We start from the raw sequence: 20209 nt of genomic DNA, 5'->3' as shown, positions 1-20209 counted from the left end.
CCAGGGGACTTATCTATTTTCACCCTTGCCAGAATTTCCAACACCTCTTCTCTACATATCTCAAAGCCATCCATTCTACTTATTCGTGCCTCAGTATTCGTATCGGCAACAATGTCCTGTTCCTGAGTGAATACTGACGAAAAGTATTCATTCAGCGCCTCCCCAATCTCTTCAGCCTCCACACGCAACTTCCCATTACGATCCTTGATTGGACCTATTCCTTCCCTAGTCATTCTTTTATTCCTAACATACCTATAGAAAGCCTTAGGGTTTTCCCTAATCCTACCAACTAAGGACCTTTCATGTCCCCTCCTTGCTGCTCTTAGCTCTCTCTTCAGGTCCTTCCGGGCTACCTTATAACTCTCAATTGCCCCTATTGAACCTTCACGCCTCATCTTTACAAAGGCCGCCCTCTTCCATTTAACAAGGGATTCCAACTCCTTATTAAACCACGGCTCCCTCACACGACCCTTTCCTCCCTGCCTAATAGGTACGTACTTATCAAGGACATTCAATAGTTGCTCCTTGAACAAGTTCCACATATCAATTACGCTCTTGCCTTGGAATCTACTTTTCCAATCCACACATCCTAAGTCATGCCTCAATGCATCATAATTTCCCTGCCCCCAGCTATAACTCTTGCCCTGTAGTACACACTTATCCCTCTCCATCACTAGAGTAAAAATCACCGAATTGTGGTCACTGTTCCCCAAAGTGCTCACCTACCTCTAGTTCTAATACCTGGCCTGGTTCGTTACCCAGAACCAAATCCAGTATGGCCTCACCTCTTGTTGGCTTATCTACATATTGTGTCAGGAAACTCTCCTGCACACATTGCACAAACACTGACCCATCTAACGAACTTGAGCTATAGCTTTCCCAATCAATATCAGGAAAGTTAAAGTCTCCCATAACAATCACCCTATTACTGTCACTCTTCTCCTGAATCATCTTCGCAATCCTTTCTTCAACGATTCTAGGACTATTAGGAGGCCTGTAAAAGACTCCTAACAGGGTGACCTCACCTCTCCTATTCCTAACCTCAACCCAAACTACCTCAGATGGCAAATCTTCGTCCATCTTCCTTTCCACTGCTGTAATACTATCTTTGACAAGCAAAGCCACACACCCCCCTCTTTTGCCCCCACCTCTGACCCTACTAAAACATTTAAACCCTGGAACCTGCAACAGCCAATCCTGTCCCTGATCTAGCCATGTCTCCGTAATAGCCACAACATCGAAGTCCCAGGTACCAACCCACGCTGCGAGTTCACCTACCTTATTTCGTATACTTCTGGCATTAAAGTATACACACTTCAAGCCACTCTTCTGTTTACAGGCACCCTCCTTTAAGATTGATGCTATATTCCTAACCTCCCTACACTCCAGGTCCTGCACCCTAAAGCTACAGTCTGGGTTCCCATGCCCCTGCAGAGTTAGTTTAAACCCCCCCCAAGAGCACTAGCAAACCTCCCCCCAAGGATACTGGTGCCCCTCAGGTTCAGGTGCAGACCATCCTGTTTATAGAGGTCCCACCTTCCCCAGAAAGAACCCCAGTTATCCAAGTACCGAAATCCCTCCCTCCTGCACCATCCCTGTAGCCACGCATTTAACTCTTCTCTCTCCCTATTCCTCGACTCTCTATCACGTGGCACGGGTAACAAACCAGAGACAACAACTCTGTTCGTTCTAACTCTGAGCTTCCAACCTAGCTCCCTAAAAGCCTGTCTAACATCCTCAGCACTCCTCCTACCTATGTCATTGGTGCCAATATGGACCTCGACTTCAGGCTGCTCCCCCTCCCCCTTAAGGACCCGGAAAACACGATCAGAGACATCACGTACCCTTGCACCTGGGAGGCAACATACCAAACGTGAGTCTCTCTCCTTCCCACAAAACCGCCTAACTGTGCCCCAAACTATCGAGTCCCCAATTATTATTGCTCTGCTCTTCTCCACCCTTCCCTTCTGAGTAGCAGGGACAGGCTCCGTGCCAGAGGCCTGAGCCCCGTTACTTACCCCTGGTAAGTCGTCCCCCCCACAAGTATCCAAAACGGTATACTTGTTCTTGAGGGGAACGACCACAGGGGGTCCCTGCACTGGCTGCTTCCTCCCAGTCCCCCTCACTGTCACCCATCTATCTGCCATCTTTGGAGTTACTACTTCCCTATAGCTCCGATCTATGACCCCCTCTGCCTCGCGAATGATCCGAAGTTCATCCAACTCCAGCTCCAGTTCCCTAACACGGTCTTGGAGGAGCTGGAGATGGGTGCACTTCCTGCAAGTGTAATCAGCAGGGACGTCCATGGCATCCCTCACCTCATACATGTTGCAGGAGGAACATTGTACTGCCTTCACTGCCATCCCTCTAAAGCTAACCTTTATTTTAAACAAAAAAAACTGGGTCTAAAGAATACAACAAGCAAAATTCGGCACTTACCTCCTTACCACAACGGATCTTATTATTAGGTTAGAGGAGGAGGGCGGGTGGGAGGCTCAGGATTGGAGGGCCAAAGGGGCAGTTCCTGGGCTGTAAATTTTCTTTGTTCTTTATTCTTTGAGCACACATGTAAGAACTGAAAAATGTGTTGCTGGAAAAGCACAGTAGGTTAGGCAGCATCCAAGGAGTAGGAGAATCGACATTTCAGGCATACGCCCTTCTTCAGGAATGAGGAAGGTGTGCCAAGCAGGCTAAGATAAAAGGTAGGGAGGAGGGACTTGGGGGAGGTGTGTTGGGAATGCAATAGGTGGAAGGAGGTTAAGGTGAGGGTGATAGGCTGGAGAGGGGGTGGGGGGTGGAGAGGTCGGGAAGAAGATTGCAGGTCAAGAAGGCGGTGCTGAGTCTGAGGGTTGGGACTGAGACGAGGTGGGGGGAGGGGACATGAGGAAGCTGGAGAAATCTGCATTCATCCCTTGTGGTTGGAGTGTTCCTAGGCGGAAGATGAGGCGCTCTTCCTCCAGGCGTCGTGTTGCCATGGTCTGGCGATGGAGGAGGCCAAGGACCTGCATGTCCTTGGCGGAGTGGGAGGGGGAGTTGAAGTGTTCAGCCACGGGGCGGTTGGGTTGGTTGGTGCGGGTGTCCCAGAGGTGTTCTCTGAAACGTTCCGCAGATAGGCGGCCTGTCTCCCCAATATAGAGGAGGCCACATCGGGTGCAGCAGATGCAGTAAATGATGTGTGTGGAAGTGCAGGTGAATTTGTGATGGATATGGAAGGATCCCTTGGGGCCTTGGAGGGAAGTGAGGGGGGAGGTGTGGGCCCAAGTTTTTCATTGCGTGATGTTGCAGGGGAAGGTGCCAGGATATATTTCCCTCCCCTCCCCTATCAGCGCTCCGGAAAGACCACTCCCTCTGCGACTCCCTTGTCAGGTCCACACCCCCCACCAACCCAACGTCCACTCCCGGCACCTTCCCCTGCAAGAAGTGCAAAAAGAAGTCCACACCTCCCCCCTCACCTCCCTCCTCGGCTCATCTTCCTCCAAGGAACCCTCCAATCACAAGGGATGAATGCAGATTTCTCCAGCTTCCTTTCCCCTCCCCCCCCCACCTTATCGAGGTTCCAACTCTCTGACTCAGCACCGCCTTCTTGACCTGCAATCTTCTTCCTGTCCTCTCTGCCCCCACCCCCTCTCCGGCCTATCACCCTCACCTTAACCTCCTTCCATCTATTGCATTCCCAACGCCCCTCCCCCACGCCCCTCCTCCCTACCTTTTATCTTACCCTGTTTGGCACATCTTCCTCATTCCTGAAGAAGGGCTTATGCCGAAACATCGATTCTCCTGCTCCTTGGATGCTGCTTGACCTGCTGCGCTTTTCCAGCAACACATTTTTCAGCTCTGATCTCCAGCATCTGCAGTCCTCACTTTCTCCTAGCACACACATAAGACTGACTGGTCTGTCATTGCCAGGGATTCCCCTATTACTCTTCTTGAAAAGAGGAACAACATTCACCTCCTTCCAATCCTCCAATCCTCCAGTACGACTCCTGTCGAAAGTGCTGTGGAGAGTGAGGAGGTAAATAACCTCACCAGCAGCTTAGCAACCTCCTTTCTCGCTTCCTGGAGCAGCCTAGGATAAATCTGATCTGCCCCTGGGTACTTATCAATCTTAATGTTTTCCAAAATTTCCAACACATCAACTTCATCAATCTTGATCTGATCTGGTCAAGACTGTGTCCCAGCTCCTCTGAGGTTTCATTTACAACAAGATCCCCTTCCTTGGTGAAAACCAAAGCAAAAAACACATTGAGGGCTTCCCTTTCTGTTCAGACTCCACGCACAAGTTCCCTCCACTATCCCTGATTGGCCCTACCTTCTCCCTGATCATTCTCCTATCCCTCACGTATGAGTAAAATGCCTTTGGGTTCTCCCTAATGCCTCTTGCAAAGCCTTTTTCGTGCCCCCTCCTGGCTCTCCTCAGTCCATTTCTGAGCTCCTTTCTAGCTTGCCTGTAATCCTCTCGAGCTGTGCTGGATCCTTGCTTCCTCCACCCTACGTAAGCTGCCTTCTTCCTTTTAACGAGACGTTCCTCTGATCTTGACATTCAAGGTTCCTTAATGTTACCCCTTCTTACCTGTCTCAGGAATAGATACATGCATCACTCGCAACAACTGCTCCTTAAGTAGTCTCCACATGTCTGTTGTACCCTTTCTGTAGAACAATTGCTCCAGGTTGTACTTCCCAACTCCTGTCTGATAGCGTCATAATTTCCTTTTCCCCAATTAAATATCTTCCCTCACTAATTGCTCCTTTCACTCTCCAAGGCTGTGCTAATTGTTAGGCAGTTATGACCACTTTCACCAAAAAGCTCTCCCACTGCAAGATCTGACAACTATCCTGGCTCATTGCCGAGCGCCAAATCCAAAATGGCCTCTCCCCTCGTCGGTCTGTCTCCATACTGAGTAAGGAAACCCTCCTGAACACACCTGACAAAAATGGCTCCATCCAAACCATCTGCATGAAGGAGATTCTAGTCGATATTGGGAAAGTTGAAATCACCCATAACAACCACCCTGCTACTTTTGCATTTTTCCAGAATCTGCCTGCCTATGAGATCTTCAATCTCTCTACTGCTATTAGGGGGTCTGTAGAAAACCCCCAATGGTGTCTGTTCCCTTGCTGTTCCTAACTTCCACCCATACTGACTCAGTAGACAAACCTTCCTCAACAACCTTCATTTCTGTAGCTGTGATGCACTCTCTGGTTAATAATGCTACACCCCCTCCTCTTTTTCCACCCTCCCTGTTCTTTCTAAACGTTCTAAACCCTGGAACATCAAGCAACCATTCCTGCCCCAGTGAAACCCACATCTCCGTTATGGCCACAAGATTGTCGCCCCCAAGTACTGATCTGTCACATCCTCAAAGAACTCAATAAGGCTTCTAAGGCATGACCTGCCCCTCACAAAGCCATGCTGACTATCTTTAATCAAACTATGCTCTTCCAAATAGTCATAAATCCTATCTCTCAGAATCCTTTCCAGTACCTTGCTTACCACAGACATGAGACTGACTGGTCTGTAATTCCCCAGAATTTTCCAATTCCCTTTCTTCAACAGAGGAACAACATTCACCTCCCTCCAATCAGCCAGTACTACTTCCGTGGAGAGTGAGAATGCAAAGGTCATTGCCAGAGGCGTAGCAATCTTGGATATATCTTGTTCGGCCCTGGGGATATAGCTGTCTTGATACTTCCAAGAACTTGCAGCACTTCTAGTTTCTTAATATTAATCTGTTCAAACCTATTAACCTGGTCCACAGTATTCTCACTATCAACAAGGTCCCTCTCTCTAGTGAATACATAAGCAAAAAAACTCACTTAGGGCCTCCCCTACCTCTTCAGACTCCAGGGGCACAAGTTTCTTCCACTATCCCTGAAAGGCCTTGCCCTCTCTCTGATCATTCTCTTATTCCTCACATAGGTGAAGAACACCTTTGTGTTTTCCTTAATCCTTTCCACCAAGGCTTTTTTTGTGCCCCCTCCGAGCTTTCCTCTGTCCATTTTTGAGTTCTTTCCTAGCTACCCTGCAATTCTCTAAACCTGTATCAGATCCTTTCTTCCTCAACCTTAAAGCTTCCTTCTTCCTTTTGACAGGAGGCTCCTCTGCTCTTGTCATCAAAGGCTCCTTCACCTTATTATTCCTTGTCTGGCTCAGTAGGACAAAATTATCCAACACTCAACAAGTTCTCTTAAACAATCTCCACATTTGTTGTGCCTTTCCCGTGGAACAACTGTTCCCAATTTATACTCCACAGCTCCTTCTAATAGCAGTATAATTTCACCTCCCCCAATTAAATACCTTCCCATAGTGTCTGCTGCTATCCCTCTCCATGGCTATGGTAACGGTGAGACAGTTGTGGTCATTTTCACCGAAATGCTCTCCCACTGGAGATATCTGACACCTGGCCTGGCTCGTTGCCAAGCACCAAATCCAGTATAGCCTCTGCCCACGTTGGCCTATCTAATTTTGAGTCAGGAACCCCTCCTGGACATACCTGACAAAAATTGGCTCCATCCAAGCCACCTGCACTAAAGAGGATCCAATCAATATTGGGTAAGTTGAAGTCACCCAGAGCAATAACTCTGTTACATCTGAATATTTCCAAAATCTGCTGTCAAATCTATCCATCAATGACCGAGCAACCCACAAAATAGGCATCCCAACCACGGTCTCATTCATCCATTCATAAAATCACAGTTCGGTAGTATATTTTACAATCACAAGTTTGACCAAATTGAAACAGCCCATAACTGCAGTTGTGGAGTTCAGCAGAAACCCACAAGGTGGGAAAGAATCAAAGATTGTATCAGCAAAACTTCATTCGATCAGAATCAAAGTTTCCAGCAACAACAGTGATACAAAGAGAACTAAAGAGAGCAGATAGGCATGACCATCTAGCATAGTAAACGCTCTTGAACACAGTAGCGGGGTAACCGCAGAGCATATACATATGGTCTAAATCACTTAACAGAACAGACAATTTTCAAGTACCTGCCTGAGTCTGTCAGTTTCAAGTATTTTACAGAAAAAAAAATAAACTATCAAAACCATGGAAAGGAGAATCATTTCAATGAACTGGTAACAGCATCCTGTAAATGTCAGGTGATCCACTAACTATACTGTGCAAATGTTAAACATATTAATGTATTAATACTTGTATTCTGAAAACGTTGAACTGCCTGTTATGATATGGTAAAAGAAAGCCACTTCCATTCAATGCCGTTAGCTTCAGCTCAGAAACCCGTAACAGCAAGTTCTCTGAATAAAGTCAGCTGGAGGCCTTTTTACTGTCTCTGTCTCTTATTCCATTCACGGTCTAAAAAAACCCTCAACAATGTGGCCACACTTGGAGTACTGCGTCCAGTTCTGGTCACCGCATTACAAGAAGAATGTGGAAGCTTTGGAAAGGCTTCAGAGAAGATCTATTCGGATGTTGCCTGGTATGGAGGGAAGGTCTTATGAGGAAAGGCTGAGGGACTTAAGGCTGTTTTCATGAGAGAGAAGGTTGAGAAGTGACTTAACGTAGACATGAGATAATCAGAGGGTTAGATAGGGTGGACAGTGAGAGCCTTGTTCCTTGGGTGGTGATGGCTTGCACAAGGGGACATAGCTTTAAATTGAGGGGTGATAGACATAGGACAGATGTCAGAGAGTTTCTTTACTCAGTGAGTAGTAGGGGCATGGAACGCCCTGCCTGCAACAGTAGTAGACTCGCCAACTCGAAAGGCATTTGAATGTTCATTGGATAGGCATATGGAGGAGAATGGAATAGTGTAGGTTAGGTGGGTTTCAGACTGGTTCCACAGGTTGGCGCAACATTGAGGGCCAAAGGGTCTGTTCTGCGCTGTAATGATCTATGTTCTAATGTTACATTTCAGACTGGGCATGTAGACACTGATTGGTCAGGGTGTTGTCATGGGGATTCAGCAGAGATTTGATGTTTCCAGGATGCTTTTTGTTTGGATAAAGGTATAGTGTACACACAAATTCCTTTTACCTACATAATTGGGTTGGCTGTATTTATAGATGTAGCTTCTAGCTTACTGAAATGATCACACTATAATCCCAACTGATGATTTTAAATTGTTTTCCAGAGTAAATCTTAGCACAACCTGGATTTTTAAAAAAAGTAAACAATGTCCAACTGCAGAATCATATTGGATCTACTTCTCAGGCTGGCAAGCATAAGCTAGTTGAGCACGAGTGGCCGGCTACAGCTGTATGGTTAACAGGACATGCTGTTTGATACAGTTTGCCAGTCATTGAGACACAACCTACATAGCTGGCATCACACTGGCACTGCAACTCAGATTATATTACTTGTTTGTGTGGTTGGCATGATGTCTTTTTGAATGGGCAGCAATACCTTGTGAGTGAAGGAAGCCCTCATGGATTTACTGAATAGTAGCAATGCGAGATAGCTAGCTTCAACTGTTCAAATTTTTGAGGCAGCTTCCCGTTCCAGAAAAATCTGAGGTAGATTGATAGATTGTTATGGTTGATTGATCTGAGAATGAAGATTGATTGGTAATTATTCTGGCTGCATCTCCACATAGCCCAACTAATTAGCACCTTCTTCTTTGCTGTATAAAATGGTGTCCCTTTGTTTCCTACCTCGTTTTGATGAATGCAATGTAAAAAGCCTCACCATCCTGCACCCTTTTAGCAATGTTTAAGTTTTGTACAACCATGCAACTATCGATATCTTAAATCTCTTTCCTTCCTTGATCTGCTACACAGCAGAAACCATTTCTTTCGATTGTACTATTCACTCGTCATGTGCATATCCCTGACATACCATGTTAACTTATTGTTATTGTAATTAAATAGCTCTTCCTCGAGACTTTTCCCAGTTCATTTATTCCTTCACTGTACCTTGTCTGTTAACCAGTTCTCTGAACATCGCCGTCACCACCCCAATCCCAAGCATTTTAATTTTACACACTAATGCAGGACTTTGGTAAAGGCCTTCTCAAAGTCCAAATAAACCACATTCAACTGACTCACTTCATTAATTCTAAAATTCCATTACATTTATCAAGCATGATTCCTCTTTGCTATATCATGCCAACTCTGCCCAATCCTGTCACTGTTTTCCAAGTGCTCCACAATTCAGTCTTTTATAGTGGACTCTTTTATAAGAGGGGAATTTATTAATGTAATATGAGGAAATGGCTGAGGCATTCAACAGGTATTTTGAGTTGGTCTTCACAAAGGAGGGCATGCCAGTAATTGACAAGTAGATGAAGGTAGGAGAGGATCTGGAAACAATCATTATTACAAAAGCAGTAATGGCTGTCAAGCTAATAGAGCTAAAAGAACACAAGTGTCATGGCCCTGATGGAATGCATCCAGGATACTTAAAAGAGATGGCAGGAGAAATAGCAAATGCACTTGTGATAATTTTCCAAAATTTGCTGGACTCTGTGACAGTTCTAGCAGAATGGAAACCAGCAAATATGACACCACTTTAAAAAAAGAGGTAGACAAAAGTTGGGAATTATAGACAAATTAGCTTAATTCTGCAGTGGGGAAAATGCTTGAATCTATTATCAGGGAAGAAACAGCAAGACATTTCAACAGAAATTGTTCCGTTGGGCAGATGCAGCATGGGTTCAAGAAAGGCAGGTCATGCTTAAGTCATCTACTGGATTTCTATGAAGACATTACGAGAACAGTGGACAATGGGGACCCAGGAGATGTGGTGTATCGAGAGGAATTTGTCAAGGTGCCGCAAAAAGATAAAGATGGATGGCGCTAAGGATAATGTATTAGCATGGATAGAGAATTAGTTAACTACAAGAAATGAGTGGGATAAATGAGTGCCTTCTGGTTGATGATCAGTGACTAGTGGTGTACTTCAGGGATCAGTTACATAGATGATTTGGAGTTGGGGACCACGCAGTGTGTCAAAGTTTGCAGGTGGCACTAAGATGAATGGTAGAGCAAAGTGTGCAAAGTACTGTGAAATGTTGCAGAGGGACGTAGTTGTGGTGAGTGGGCAAAGATCTGGCAGATGGAATACAATGTTAAAAAATGCGAAGTCATCCATTTTGGGAGGAATAACAGTAAAAAGGACTATTACTTAAATGGTAAAAGATTGCAGCATGCTGCTACACAGAGGGATCTGGGTGTCCTTGTGCATGAATCACAGAAGATTGGTCTGCAGGTACAAGGAATGTTGTATTTTAATTAGGAAACCAAATGGAATTTTGTCCTTCATTGTTAAAAGCAGGGAGGTTATGTTGCAGCTGTACAGGGTGCTGGTGAGGCCGCACCTGGAGTACTGCGTGCAGTTTTGGTCTCCTTAAGTGAGAAAGGATGTACTGGCAATAGAGGAGGTGCAGATGAGGTTCACTCAGTTGATTCCAGAGTTGAGGGGATTGGTGTATGAGGTGAGACTGAGTAGACTGTCATTATATTCATTGAAATTTAGAAGAGTGATTAGATTAGATTACATTACAGTGTGGAAACAGGCCCTTCGGCCCAACAAGTCCACACCGACCTGCCAAAGCGCAACCCACCCATACCCCTACATTTACCCCTTACCTAACACTACGGGCAATTTCGCATGGCCAATTCACCTGGCCTGCACATCTTTGGACTGTGGGAGGAAACCGGAGCACCCGGAGGAAACCCACGCAGACACGGGGAAAACTCCACACAGTCAGTCGCCTGAGGCGGGAAGTGAACCCGGGTCTCTGGCGCTGTGAGGCAGCAGTGCTAACCACTGTGCCACCGTGCCGCCCATAAAGTGAGGGGGGGATCGTATTGAAACACATAAAATTATAAAGGGAATAGATGAGAAGTAAAGAGTTTCCACTGGCAGGTAAAACTAGTACAAGAAGGCATAGCCTCAAAATTAGGAGCAGCAGATTTAGGACTGAATGGAGAAGAATTTTTTTTCACAAACAGGGTTGTGAATGTGTGGAATTCCCTGCCCAGTAAAGTAGTTGAAGATAGCTTTAAAATAATTTTATCAGGTAAGACAATTTTTTGAACTTCAGAAATTAAGGGTTATGGCAAAAAGGCAGGTAAGGTGCAGCTGAGACCACAAAAAGATCAAAGAGTGGTCTCGAAGGGCCAGATGGCCTTATGGTCCAGCATTTTCTCTGTTACTGAAGTCAGGCTGTTTGGTTATTTACGAGGAGAAAGTAAAGACTACAGATGCTGGAGATTAGAGTCGAGCGTGTGATGCTGGAAAAGCATCCGCGGAGCAGGAGAATCAACGTTTCAGGAAAGAGCCCTTCATCAGGCTATTTACTCTCTACCTCTATTTCTAAACAGAGGAGTTACATTGGCTACCCTCCAATCTGTTGGTTCTGCTCCAGAGTTAATGGATCTTGGAAGGTGCCCAACAATGCATCCAATATTTCTGAGGCCACCTCCTTAAGGATTCTGAAATAAAGATTACCAGGCTAGGGATTTATCAGGCATCAATCTCAATCTTCCCAACTAAGTCCCTACTGATATTGATTTTCTTTAGTTCCTCCCTCTCATAAAACCCTGTGTTCCTCAACATTTCTATGTTATTTGTAAACACAGAACCAAAGTACATACTTCACTGGTCAGCCATTTCTTTGTGCTCCATTATAAATTCCTCTGTTTCTGACTGTAAGGGGCCTACATTTAACTGCCGTCAATCATCCTTTTCTCTTTAGATACATGCATAAACTTTTACAGTCAGTTTTTAATGGTCCCTGCAAGCTTACTCCATAATCTATTTTTCCTTTCTTAATCAATACCTTTGTCCTTCACTGAATTCTAAATTGCTCCCACTCCTCAGGTCTGTTTTTTTGGACACTTAGCATGCATCTTCCTGAGTTCTTACATTAGCTCTACTTTCCCTTATAAAACCTATCACCTTTTCTTATTCCCTTGCTGTCTTTTTAACTTGTTCTGGATTCCCCTTGCTCTGATTCCTTAACAGGTTTCCAGCCTCCTGCCATATTAGTTTAAAGCCTTCCCAACCACTCTAGCAACAAATGAAAGAACAATAAACCAAAAGAACTGCAGACGTTGGAAATCAGAATCAAAAATAAGTATAACCAGAAAAACTCAGCACGTCTAGCTTCATGTGTGGAGAGAAATCAGAGTTAACGTTTAGGGTCCAGTAACCTTTTAGAATTGTTCTGAAGGAGGGTCATTGGACCTGAAAAGATAACGCTGATTTCTCTTCAGTGAAAGAACAATTGCCCTTTTCCATGGGATGGAGAGAATCCTTGAGAAACAACTCCTCCAACCTGATTGCTTCCCATGCTCTAGCACCTTGAAGCATGAGTTCTCTTCATCCCATTCCTGGCGCTGAAGAAAGAGAATCTGTAACAGGGAAGGTGATGACATAAGCAGTAATGTTGCTACACTAGGTCTCAAGCTATCATTCTGGGGACAATTTCAACAGTAGGAGATGGTGAATTAAGGATAAAATGTGAAACCTGAACAAAATCTGGAATCTAAAAACTCATTTAATGACAACGATGCTACAACTGCAATTATCATAAAAATCCATCTGGTTCACCTTCCTTTTAGGGAAGGGCATCTGCCATCCTTACATGGTCTGGCCTTCATATGATTCCAGACCCACAGCAATGAGGTAGACTTTAAAGTGCTCCCTGGAATGACATATCAAGAAACTCAGTTATATCAACAACTGACACAAAGTCTAAAGAAAGGAGTCAAATCAGGTCTACAATCTGACACTAACCTAGTCACTGAAAGTAACAATTGCAAACTCAACTCCTTACAAACATGTGGAGCATAGTGCCAAAATATGAACAGTTGTGCCACAAGCTAGTCAAACAACATCCTGACATAGCTATTTGAAGGGACGTCCACATTTGAGATGTGGGAGGCTTCCAAAGATAGGTTAAAGATGGTGTAGGATAGGCCTGTCCCGTTGAAGGCAAAGGAGAGGAAGGGCAAGATTGGTGAACCGTGGATGACAAGAGAAATTGTACGACTAGCCAAGAGGAAAAGGGAAGCATACATAAGGTCTAGGCAGCTAAGAATAGAACGGGTCCTGGAAGAATATCGGAAGATTAGGACAAGTCTTAAACGAGGAATCAAGCATGCGAAAAGGGGTCATGAAATAGCTTTATCGAGCACAATTAAGGAGAATCCTAAGCATTGTATTCTTATATAAGAAGCAAATGGGTAACTCGAGAAAGGATTGGTCCACTAAAGAATAACGAAGGAAGCTATGTGTCGAACCTGAGAGAACCCGTGAGATTCTGAACGATTACTTTGGATCAGTGTTCATGGAGGAGAGGAACATGATGAATGTTGAGATGACAGATGGAAGCTTGATTAGTCTGGATCACATTGACATAAGTAGGGAAGATGTGCTGGGTAGGCTAGAGGTTATTGAGGTGGACAAATCCCCAGGACTGGATGGAATCGAGCCCAGGTTGCTGAGGGAGGTGAGAGGGGAAATAGCTGGGGCCCTGACAGATATCTTTGTGGCATCCTTAAATACAGGTGAGGTGCCAGAGGACTGGAAGGTTTCTCGTGTTGTCCCCCTGTACAAGAAGGGTAGTAGGGATATTCCGGGTAACTACAGAGCAGTGAGCCTGACGTCAGTGGTGGGAAAGTTGCTGGAGAAGGTACAGAGGGATAAGGGAATAAGATCTATTTATATTTAGAAAAGAATGGACTTATCAGTGATAGGCAACATGGTTTTGTGCGGGGGAGATCGTGCCTTACCAACTTAATAGAGTTCTTTGAGGAAGTGACCAAGTTGTTAGATGAAGGAAGGGCTGTTGATGTCATATGCATGGACTTTAGTAAGGCATTTGATAAGGTTCCTCATGGTAGACTAATGGAGAAAGTGAAGTCACATGGTGTGCAGGGTGTTCTAGCTAGGTGGATAAAGAACTGCTTGAGCAACAGGAGACAGAGTAGTAGCTGAAGGAAGTTTCTTGAAATGGAGAAAAGTGACCAGTGGTGTTCCACAGGGGTCAGTGTTGGGGCCACTGTTGTTTGTAATATACATAAATAATCCAGGAGAGGGCACTGTTGGTATGATCAGCAAGTTTGCAGATGACACAAAGATTGGTGGAGTACCAGAAAGCATAAGAGACTGTCAGAGAATACAGGAGAGTTGGGCGGAAAAGTGGCAGATGGAGTTCAATCCAGACAAATGTGAGGGGATGCATTTAGGCAAGACTAATTCTAGAGTGAATTATACAATGAATGGAAGAGCCTTGGGAAAAGTTGATGGGCAGAGAGATCTGGAAGTGAAGGTCCATTGTATCCTGAAGGTTGCTGCACAGGTGGATAGAGTGGTCAAGAAGGCATACAATATGCTTGCCTTCATTGGACGGGCTATTGAGTATAAGAGCTGGCAAGTCACGCTAACATTGTACAAGACATTGGTTCGGCCGCATTTAGGATACGGGGTACAGTTCTGGTCGCCACATTACCAAAAGGATGTGGACGCTTTGGAGAGGGTGCAGAGAAGGTTTACGAGGATGTTGCCTGGTATGGAAGGTGCTAGCTATGAAGAGAGGTTGAGTAGGTTAGTTTTATTTTCATTAGAAAAAACGAGATTGAGGGTGGACCTGATGGAGGTTTATAAAATCTTGAAGGGTATAGACAGGGTGGATAGAGACAAGCTTTTTCCCAGGGTGAAGGATTCAATAACGAGGGGTCACACTTTCAAGGTGAGAGGTGGAAAGTTTAAAGGGGATACACACGGCAAGTACTTCATACAGAGGGTGGTGGGCGTTTGGAACGCGTTGTCAGCAGAGGTGGTAGAGGCAGGTACGGTAGGTTCATTTAAGATGCGTCTGTATAAATGCATGAGTAGGTGGGGAGTAGAGGGATACAGATGCTTAGGAATTGACTGATAGGTTTAGACAGTACAGCTCAGGCTTGGAGGACCAAAGGACCTGTCCCTGGGCTGTAAATTTTCTTTGTTCTTTATAAACATACACATGGAATCACACCTTACAGACAATGTCCTACTGGGTATCTCCTGACCCATCAGCAATACAGTCCTACCAAAATGGTGGGGTGATGGCAAAGAGAAAGAGTTGCCCTGGGATTTGCCAACATTCACCCTGGACTCCATGCATTCTCCTAATATCAGGTCAAACATGGGGTAGAAAACCTGCTGCTAATTACTATGTATCACCTTATCTTGGCTGATCAATTACACAATTGTTATGGCACAGAAGGCTATTCAGTTCATCATTCCAAAGCAGCTGTTAAAACAAGCACCATGACCTAGCACCAATATCCTTGGTGGCAATATCCTGATTTTTCCCTCTACCTTGCAAAATTTTTATTCAAATAATTGACTAATGTTATCTTGGATGCTTCAGTTGAACCTGCCTCCATCATATTTCCAGCCATGCATTTCTTACCCTGAACATCCATTGTGTAAAAAAGTATTTTTTCCTTATTCACACGTGCTTTTTTTTTGCACATCACTTTAAGATAGCAAAACAAAACTCAAAAAGGGAGACAAACAGCAGGAAACTTTTAAGCAAATTAGCTTAATATTTGTCATTGGGAAAATGTTACAAACAAGTTATTAAATAAGTAATAGCAGGGCACTCGGTTAAGCTCAAGGTAAACAGGAAGAGACAACATGGTTTTATTAAAAGGAAATGAGGTTTCACCAATCTATTAGAGTGCTTTTAAGAAGCTCTTTGCAGAGGAAAAATGGGAGACAACGGCTGCACTGTACTTCAATTTCCAGAAGGTAATTGATAAAGTACAGAAAATGAAAGCTCACAGTAGCATACCAGATTGGACAGAGAATTGGCGAGGTAACAGGAAGTAGACAGCAAGTAAAAAATGGATCTCCATGTTGACAACTATTGCACCACAGATCAGTGCAACGATCTTGAGTACTCTAATGCTATATCATGGCTTGAATGAAGGGAGCAAAATTTCCTGATGGTGCAATGATAGGTAGGAAAACAGGTTGTGAAGAGTACATAACAAGGCTACAAAAGGGTAGAGTGAGATTAAGTGAGGGGTCAAAGATACGTGTTACAGAAGTAGTTGACACCCACTCCAGCCAAGAACTAAAACCTAAACACCCATAGAGGAGCACCTCGCCCTATAATCTGTAAAATATGTGTGAAAAGTGGTGTAACCTGGTTGCAGCAACTTACAGTGGTGAAATAAAATAAATCCCTGACACTCACTTTAAAATTAACAACTAACAATTTATTTATCTAACTCTAACAGTGAACTAAACAAAGTATTAACAAACCGAACAAAACCCTTCTAACTACTACTTCCGAATAAAACAAGATTCTAATGGTAAGTTGTTCCAATAAATACAAGTCCCACTTCTATACAAAAAAAAAGAATTTCATCTCTCGAAATTACAGCCAGGTTATGTGTCTCCTGGAATGTTCTGTGCCTTCTTCCGTCGTTCTTCTGTCAGGAATGTCTCTAAGACGTGGATGACTGTGAGGGCTGTTGGCTATGGTGGATGGCAGTTAGCCCTGGGGTCTTTGTCAAACTGCCCACTACTTTTATATCCTTAATGACATATCAGTATTTCTTACATAGGATTGGTCCTATTGTTAAAACCATCAGATTTATATTTAAAAAGTTTTTGGTATCAAACTGATTGACTAAAAGCAGCTGGTAAAAACAGCTGCTTAGCTTGCTAACTATGCAGCCATTCAATGCAAATGTTTCAGTTTGGGCGCTCTGTGCACCTGCAAACCCCCATGCTGCTGCTCACAAACATACATTTTAAAATCTCTAAGCACTGAAAAAAACCCACAATCTTTTAAAGGGACCATGCAACCTTTCTCAATTGTACAAACACCAAATTCTAACTTCCTGTCTCCCAATCTACAATTACTCTAACCAACTTCACAACATGTGGAATTTGGAGTATATGTGGGAAAATGTGACACTGTCCATTTTAGCAAGCAGAGTAGAAAAGTATATGGTCTAAATGGTTAGATTGCGGAGCTTGGAGACGCAGTGGGATTTGTTTTAGAACATGTATCACACAAAGCTAGTATGTAGTTACAGCAAGTTATTAGGAAATGTCTAAAAATATTATAACTGGAAGAGAAACTGAAAGCAAAAATAGGGTGGATATGCTTTAGCTCTACAGGGTACTGGTGAGACCGCATCTTGAGTACTGTGCACATTATTTGCCATCTTATTGAAGGAAAGATATAAACGCATCAGTAGCATTTCAGACAAGGTATACCAGGCTAAAATCTGGAATGGTAGATTGCCTCAGGAGGAATAGTTGGCTATGCAAGGCGTGTATCCACTGGAGATTGGCAGAGTAACAGGCAACTTGATTCAAATGTAAAGATTCTGAGGCCTTGTGAAATAAATATGCAGATGAAATTCCCTCTTATGAGAGGATGTAGAACTGGTGCCACTGTTTAAATATCAGAGATCACCCAATTAAAACAGACACTAGGCCAAACATTTTTTCACAGAGGGTAGTGAGACTTTGAAACTCTCTTCCTCATAAGGCAGGTGGTTGATGGGAAATGTTCATCCTGGAGTCTAGTTTCTAGTAGTGTACTGCAAGGGTCGGTGTTGGGTCCACTGCTGTTCGTCATTTTTATAAATGACCTGGATGAGGGCGTAGAAGGGTGAGTTAGTAAATTTGCAGACGACACTAAGGTCGGTGGAGTTGTGGATAGTGACGAATGATGTTGTAGGTTACAGAGAGACATAGATAAGCTGCAGAGCTGGGCTGAGAGATGGCAAATGGAGTTTAATGTGGACAAGTGTGAGGTGATTCACTTTGGTCGGAGTAACCGGAATGCAAAGTACTGGGCTAATGGCAAGATTTTTGGTAGTGTAGATGAGCAGAGAGATCTCAGTGTCCAGGTGCACAGATCCTTGAAAGTTGCCACCCAGGTTGACAGGGTTGTTAAGAAGGCATACAGTGTTTTAGCTTTTATTAATAGAGGGATCAAGTTCCGGAACCATGAGGTTATGCTACAGCTGTTACAAAACTCTGGTGCGGCTGCACTTGGAGTATTGTGTACAGTTCTGGTCACCACATTATAAGAAGGATGTGGAAGCTTTGGAAAGGGTGCAGAGGAGATTTACGAGGATGTTGCCTGGTATGGAGGGAATGTCTTAGGAGGAAAGGCTGAGGGCCTTGAGGCTGTTTTTGTTGGAGAGAAGAAGGTTGAGAGGTGACTTAATAGAGACATACAAGATAATCAGAGGGTTAGATAGGGTGGACAGGGAGAGCCTTTTTCCAAGTATGGTGACGGCCAGCATGAGGGGGCATAGCTTTAAATTGAGGGGTGATGGATATAGGACGGATGTCAGAGGTAGTTTTTTTACTCAGAGTAGTAAAAGTATGGCATGCTTTGCCTGCAATGGTAGTAGATTCACCAACTTTAAGTACATTTAAGTTGTCATTGGACAAGCATATGGACGTACATGGAATAGTGTAGGTTAGATGGGCTTCAGCTTGGTATGACAGGTCAGTGCAACATCGAGGGCCGAGGGGCCTGTATTGCGCTGTAATGTTCTATGTTCTAAGGCAATGAAAGCAGACTCTTTGAATATCTTTTAAAGCACAAGTGGATAGATTTTTTACTGAGCAAGAGCGTGAAAGGTTATCAGGATTTGTGGGAATCCAGATTTATGCCGCCTATAGTCAGATCAGCCATTAAATGGTACAACAGGTTTAGGATTGAATATTCTACTCCTGGTGCTGGATTATTTTATATATAAATCCTGTGATTACAAGAGCAGGTCAGAGCTGGGATTTCTGCGACAAGTAACTCGCCTCCTCAATCCCCAAAGCCTGCCCACTATGTACCAGGCGCAAATCAGGAGTGCGATGCACTGGTGGCATAGTTTATAAATTCCTATGTACTCTCAAATCAGAGTGGTGCTGGAAAAGCATCTTAGCAGGAAAATCGACGTTTCGGGCAAAAGCCCTTCATCCTGATGAAATGTTGATTTTCCTGCTCCTCAGATGCTGCCTGACCTGCTGTGCTTTTCCAGCACCACTCTGTCTAAACTCTGGTTTCCAGCATCTGCAATCCTCACTTTTACCTAGTACTCTCAAATCACCCTACTTCTGCAATTTGCTCTCATCTGCATCCCAGTTCAGATAATGTGCTCTTAAGCATCAGGCTTTCAGATTGTGTAATAGAGAGCGCTGAAGGACCTTTTTTTTTCCATTTTAGTTTTGATTCCCACTGCTATTAGTATCATTCTTCTATTTTGCCAATGTAATGGGAGAACCTTGAATATCTTTATTAAGATCCTGGGCAAGTGGTTAGAAACAAAGTGCATTTATTATTTCCATAAAGGTATTGGGTGGAACTGTCTTAGTATTTATTAAAGATTGCATGCACAGGGGGCACAACAGTCCATGTACAGAAATAGGTTTTTATATAAATGTATATATAGACATATATACTTATCCACAACACTTAATTAAAGGGTGATGTACTGAATGATTAAAGCAATAAAGCATCAGATACTACAAGAGGTTTACTATGATAAATCACAGTACTACTCACTTACATTTGGTATTAACATGGTCCTCAATGTTCCACAATGAGTTCATGGTTTCTTTAAGGTATGGACTGCAGCTGACTTCAGCCTGTTCCCAGCCCCTAGAAATAGTAGAATATTGGAATGGATCAATTTTTCACATCTATTTATGTTCAGATTTTCAGTAAAAAGGGAGCTGCATATGATCATATCAGTATTCAGGCTTTGGCCACTGAGTTTACAATCTATTTACAGTTTTGAACTAAGGTCACACAAGAAATGGTTTCACAGGGACATGGGCAGACAAATGGGGAGACAATGACCTTGTGATAATGTCACTCGGCTATTAACCCTGAAACTCAGTTAATGGTCTGGGGAACCAGGTTCGAATCCTGCCACAGCTGATGGTTATATTTGAATTCAATTTTAAAAATCTGGAATCAAGAACCTACTGATGACTATGAAACCATTCTCTATTATTGGAAAAACCCAGCTGGTTCACTGATGCCTTTCAGGGAAGGAAATCTTCCACCCTCACCAGGTCTCCGGACCTCCAGCAATGTGGTCGACTCTCACTGCCCTCCAAAAAAGCCTAGCGAGCCATTCAGCTTATCAATTGCTGTCAAGTCTCAAAGAAATGAAATTGGACAACCACTTGGCATCAACCTAGGAACGGGAAAAGCCGACAGGAGAATCAGCCCTGTCAACCCAGCGAAGTCCTCCTTACCAACATCAAGGGGC

General features: G+C 43.9%; 1 protein-coding gene across 17 annotated transcripts in view; it reads right to left on the bottom strand.

Moving 5' to 3' along the window:
- pomt2 (protein-O-mannosyltransferase 2) overlaps nt 1-20209 on the bottom strand; it is a 259016-nt gene that overhangs the window by 110589 nt on the left and 128218 nt on the right. For all 17 annotated transcript variants that reach the window (XR_011960401.1, XR_011960400.1, XM_072567928.1 and 14 more), the window contains one exon: nt 19499-19590. Coding sequence is in view for 15 of the 17 variants with exons in the window: in XM_072567928.1 (XP_072424029.1) it covers nt 19499-19590 (92 nt within the window). In the remaining 2 variants the exon portion in view is untranslated. The remainder of the gene's footprint in view (nt 1-19498; nt 19591-20209) is intronic.

The sequence above is a fragment of the Chiloscyllium punctatum genome, chromosome 4, assembly GCF_047496795.1.
Source record: "Chiloscyllium punctatum isolate Juve2018m chromosome 4, sChiPun1.3, whole genome shotgun sequence".
NCBI lineage: Eukaryota > Metazoa > Chordata > Chondrichthyes > Orectolobiformes > Hemiscylliidae > Chiloscyllium > Chiloscyllium punctatum.
The sequence above is the reverse complement of the archived record's forward strand: the minus strand, read 5'-3'. Positions and strand labels throughout refer to the sequence as shown.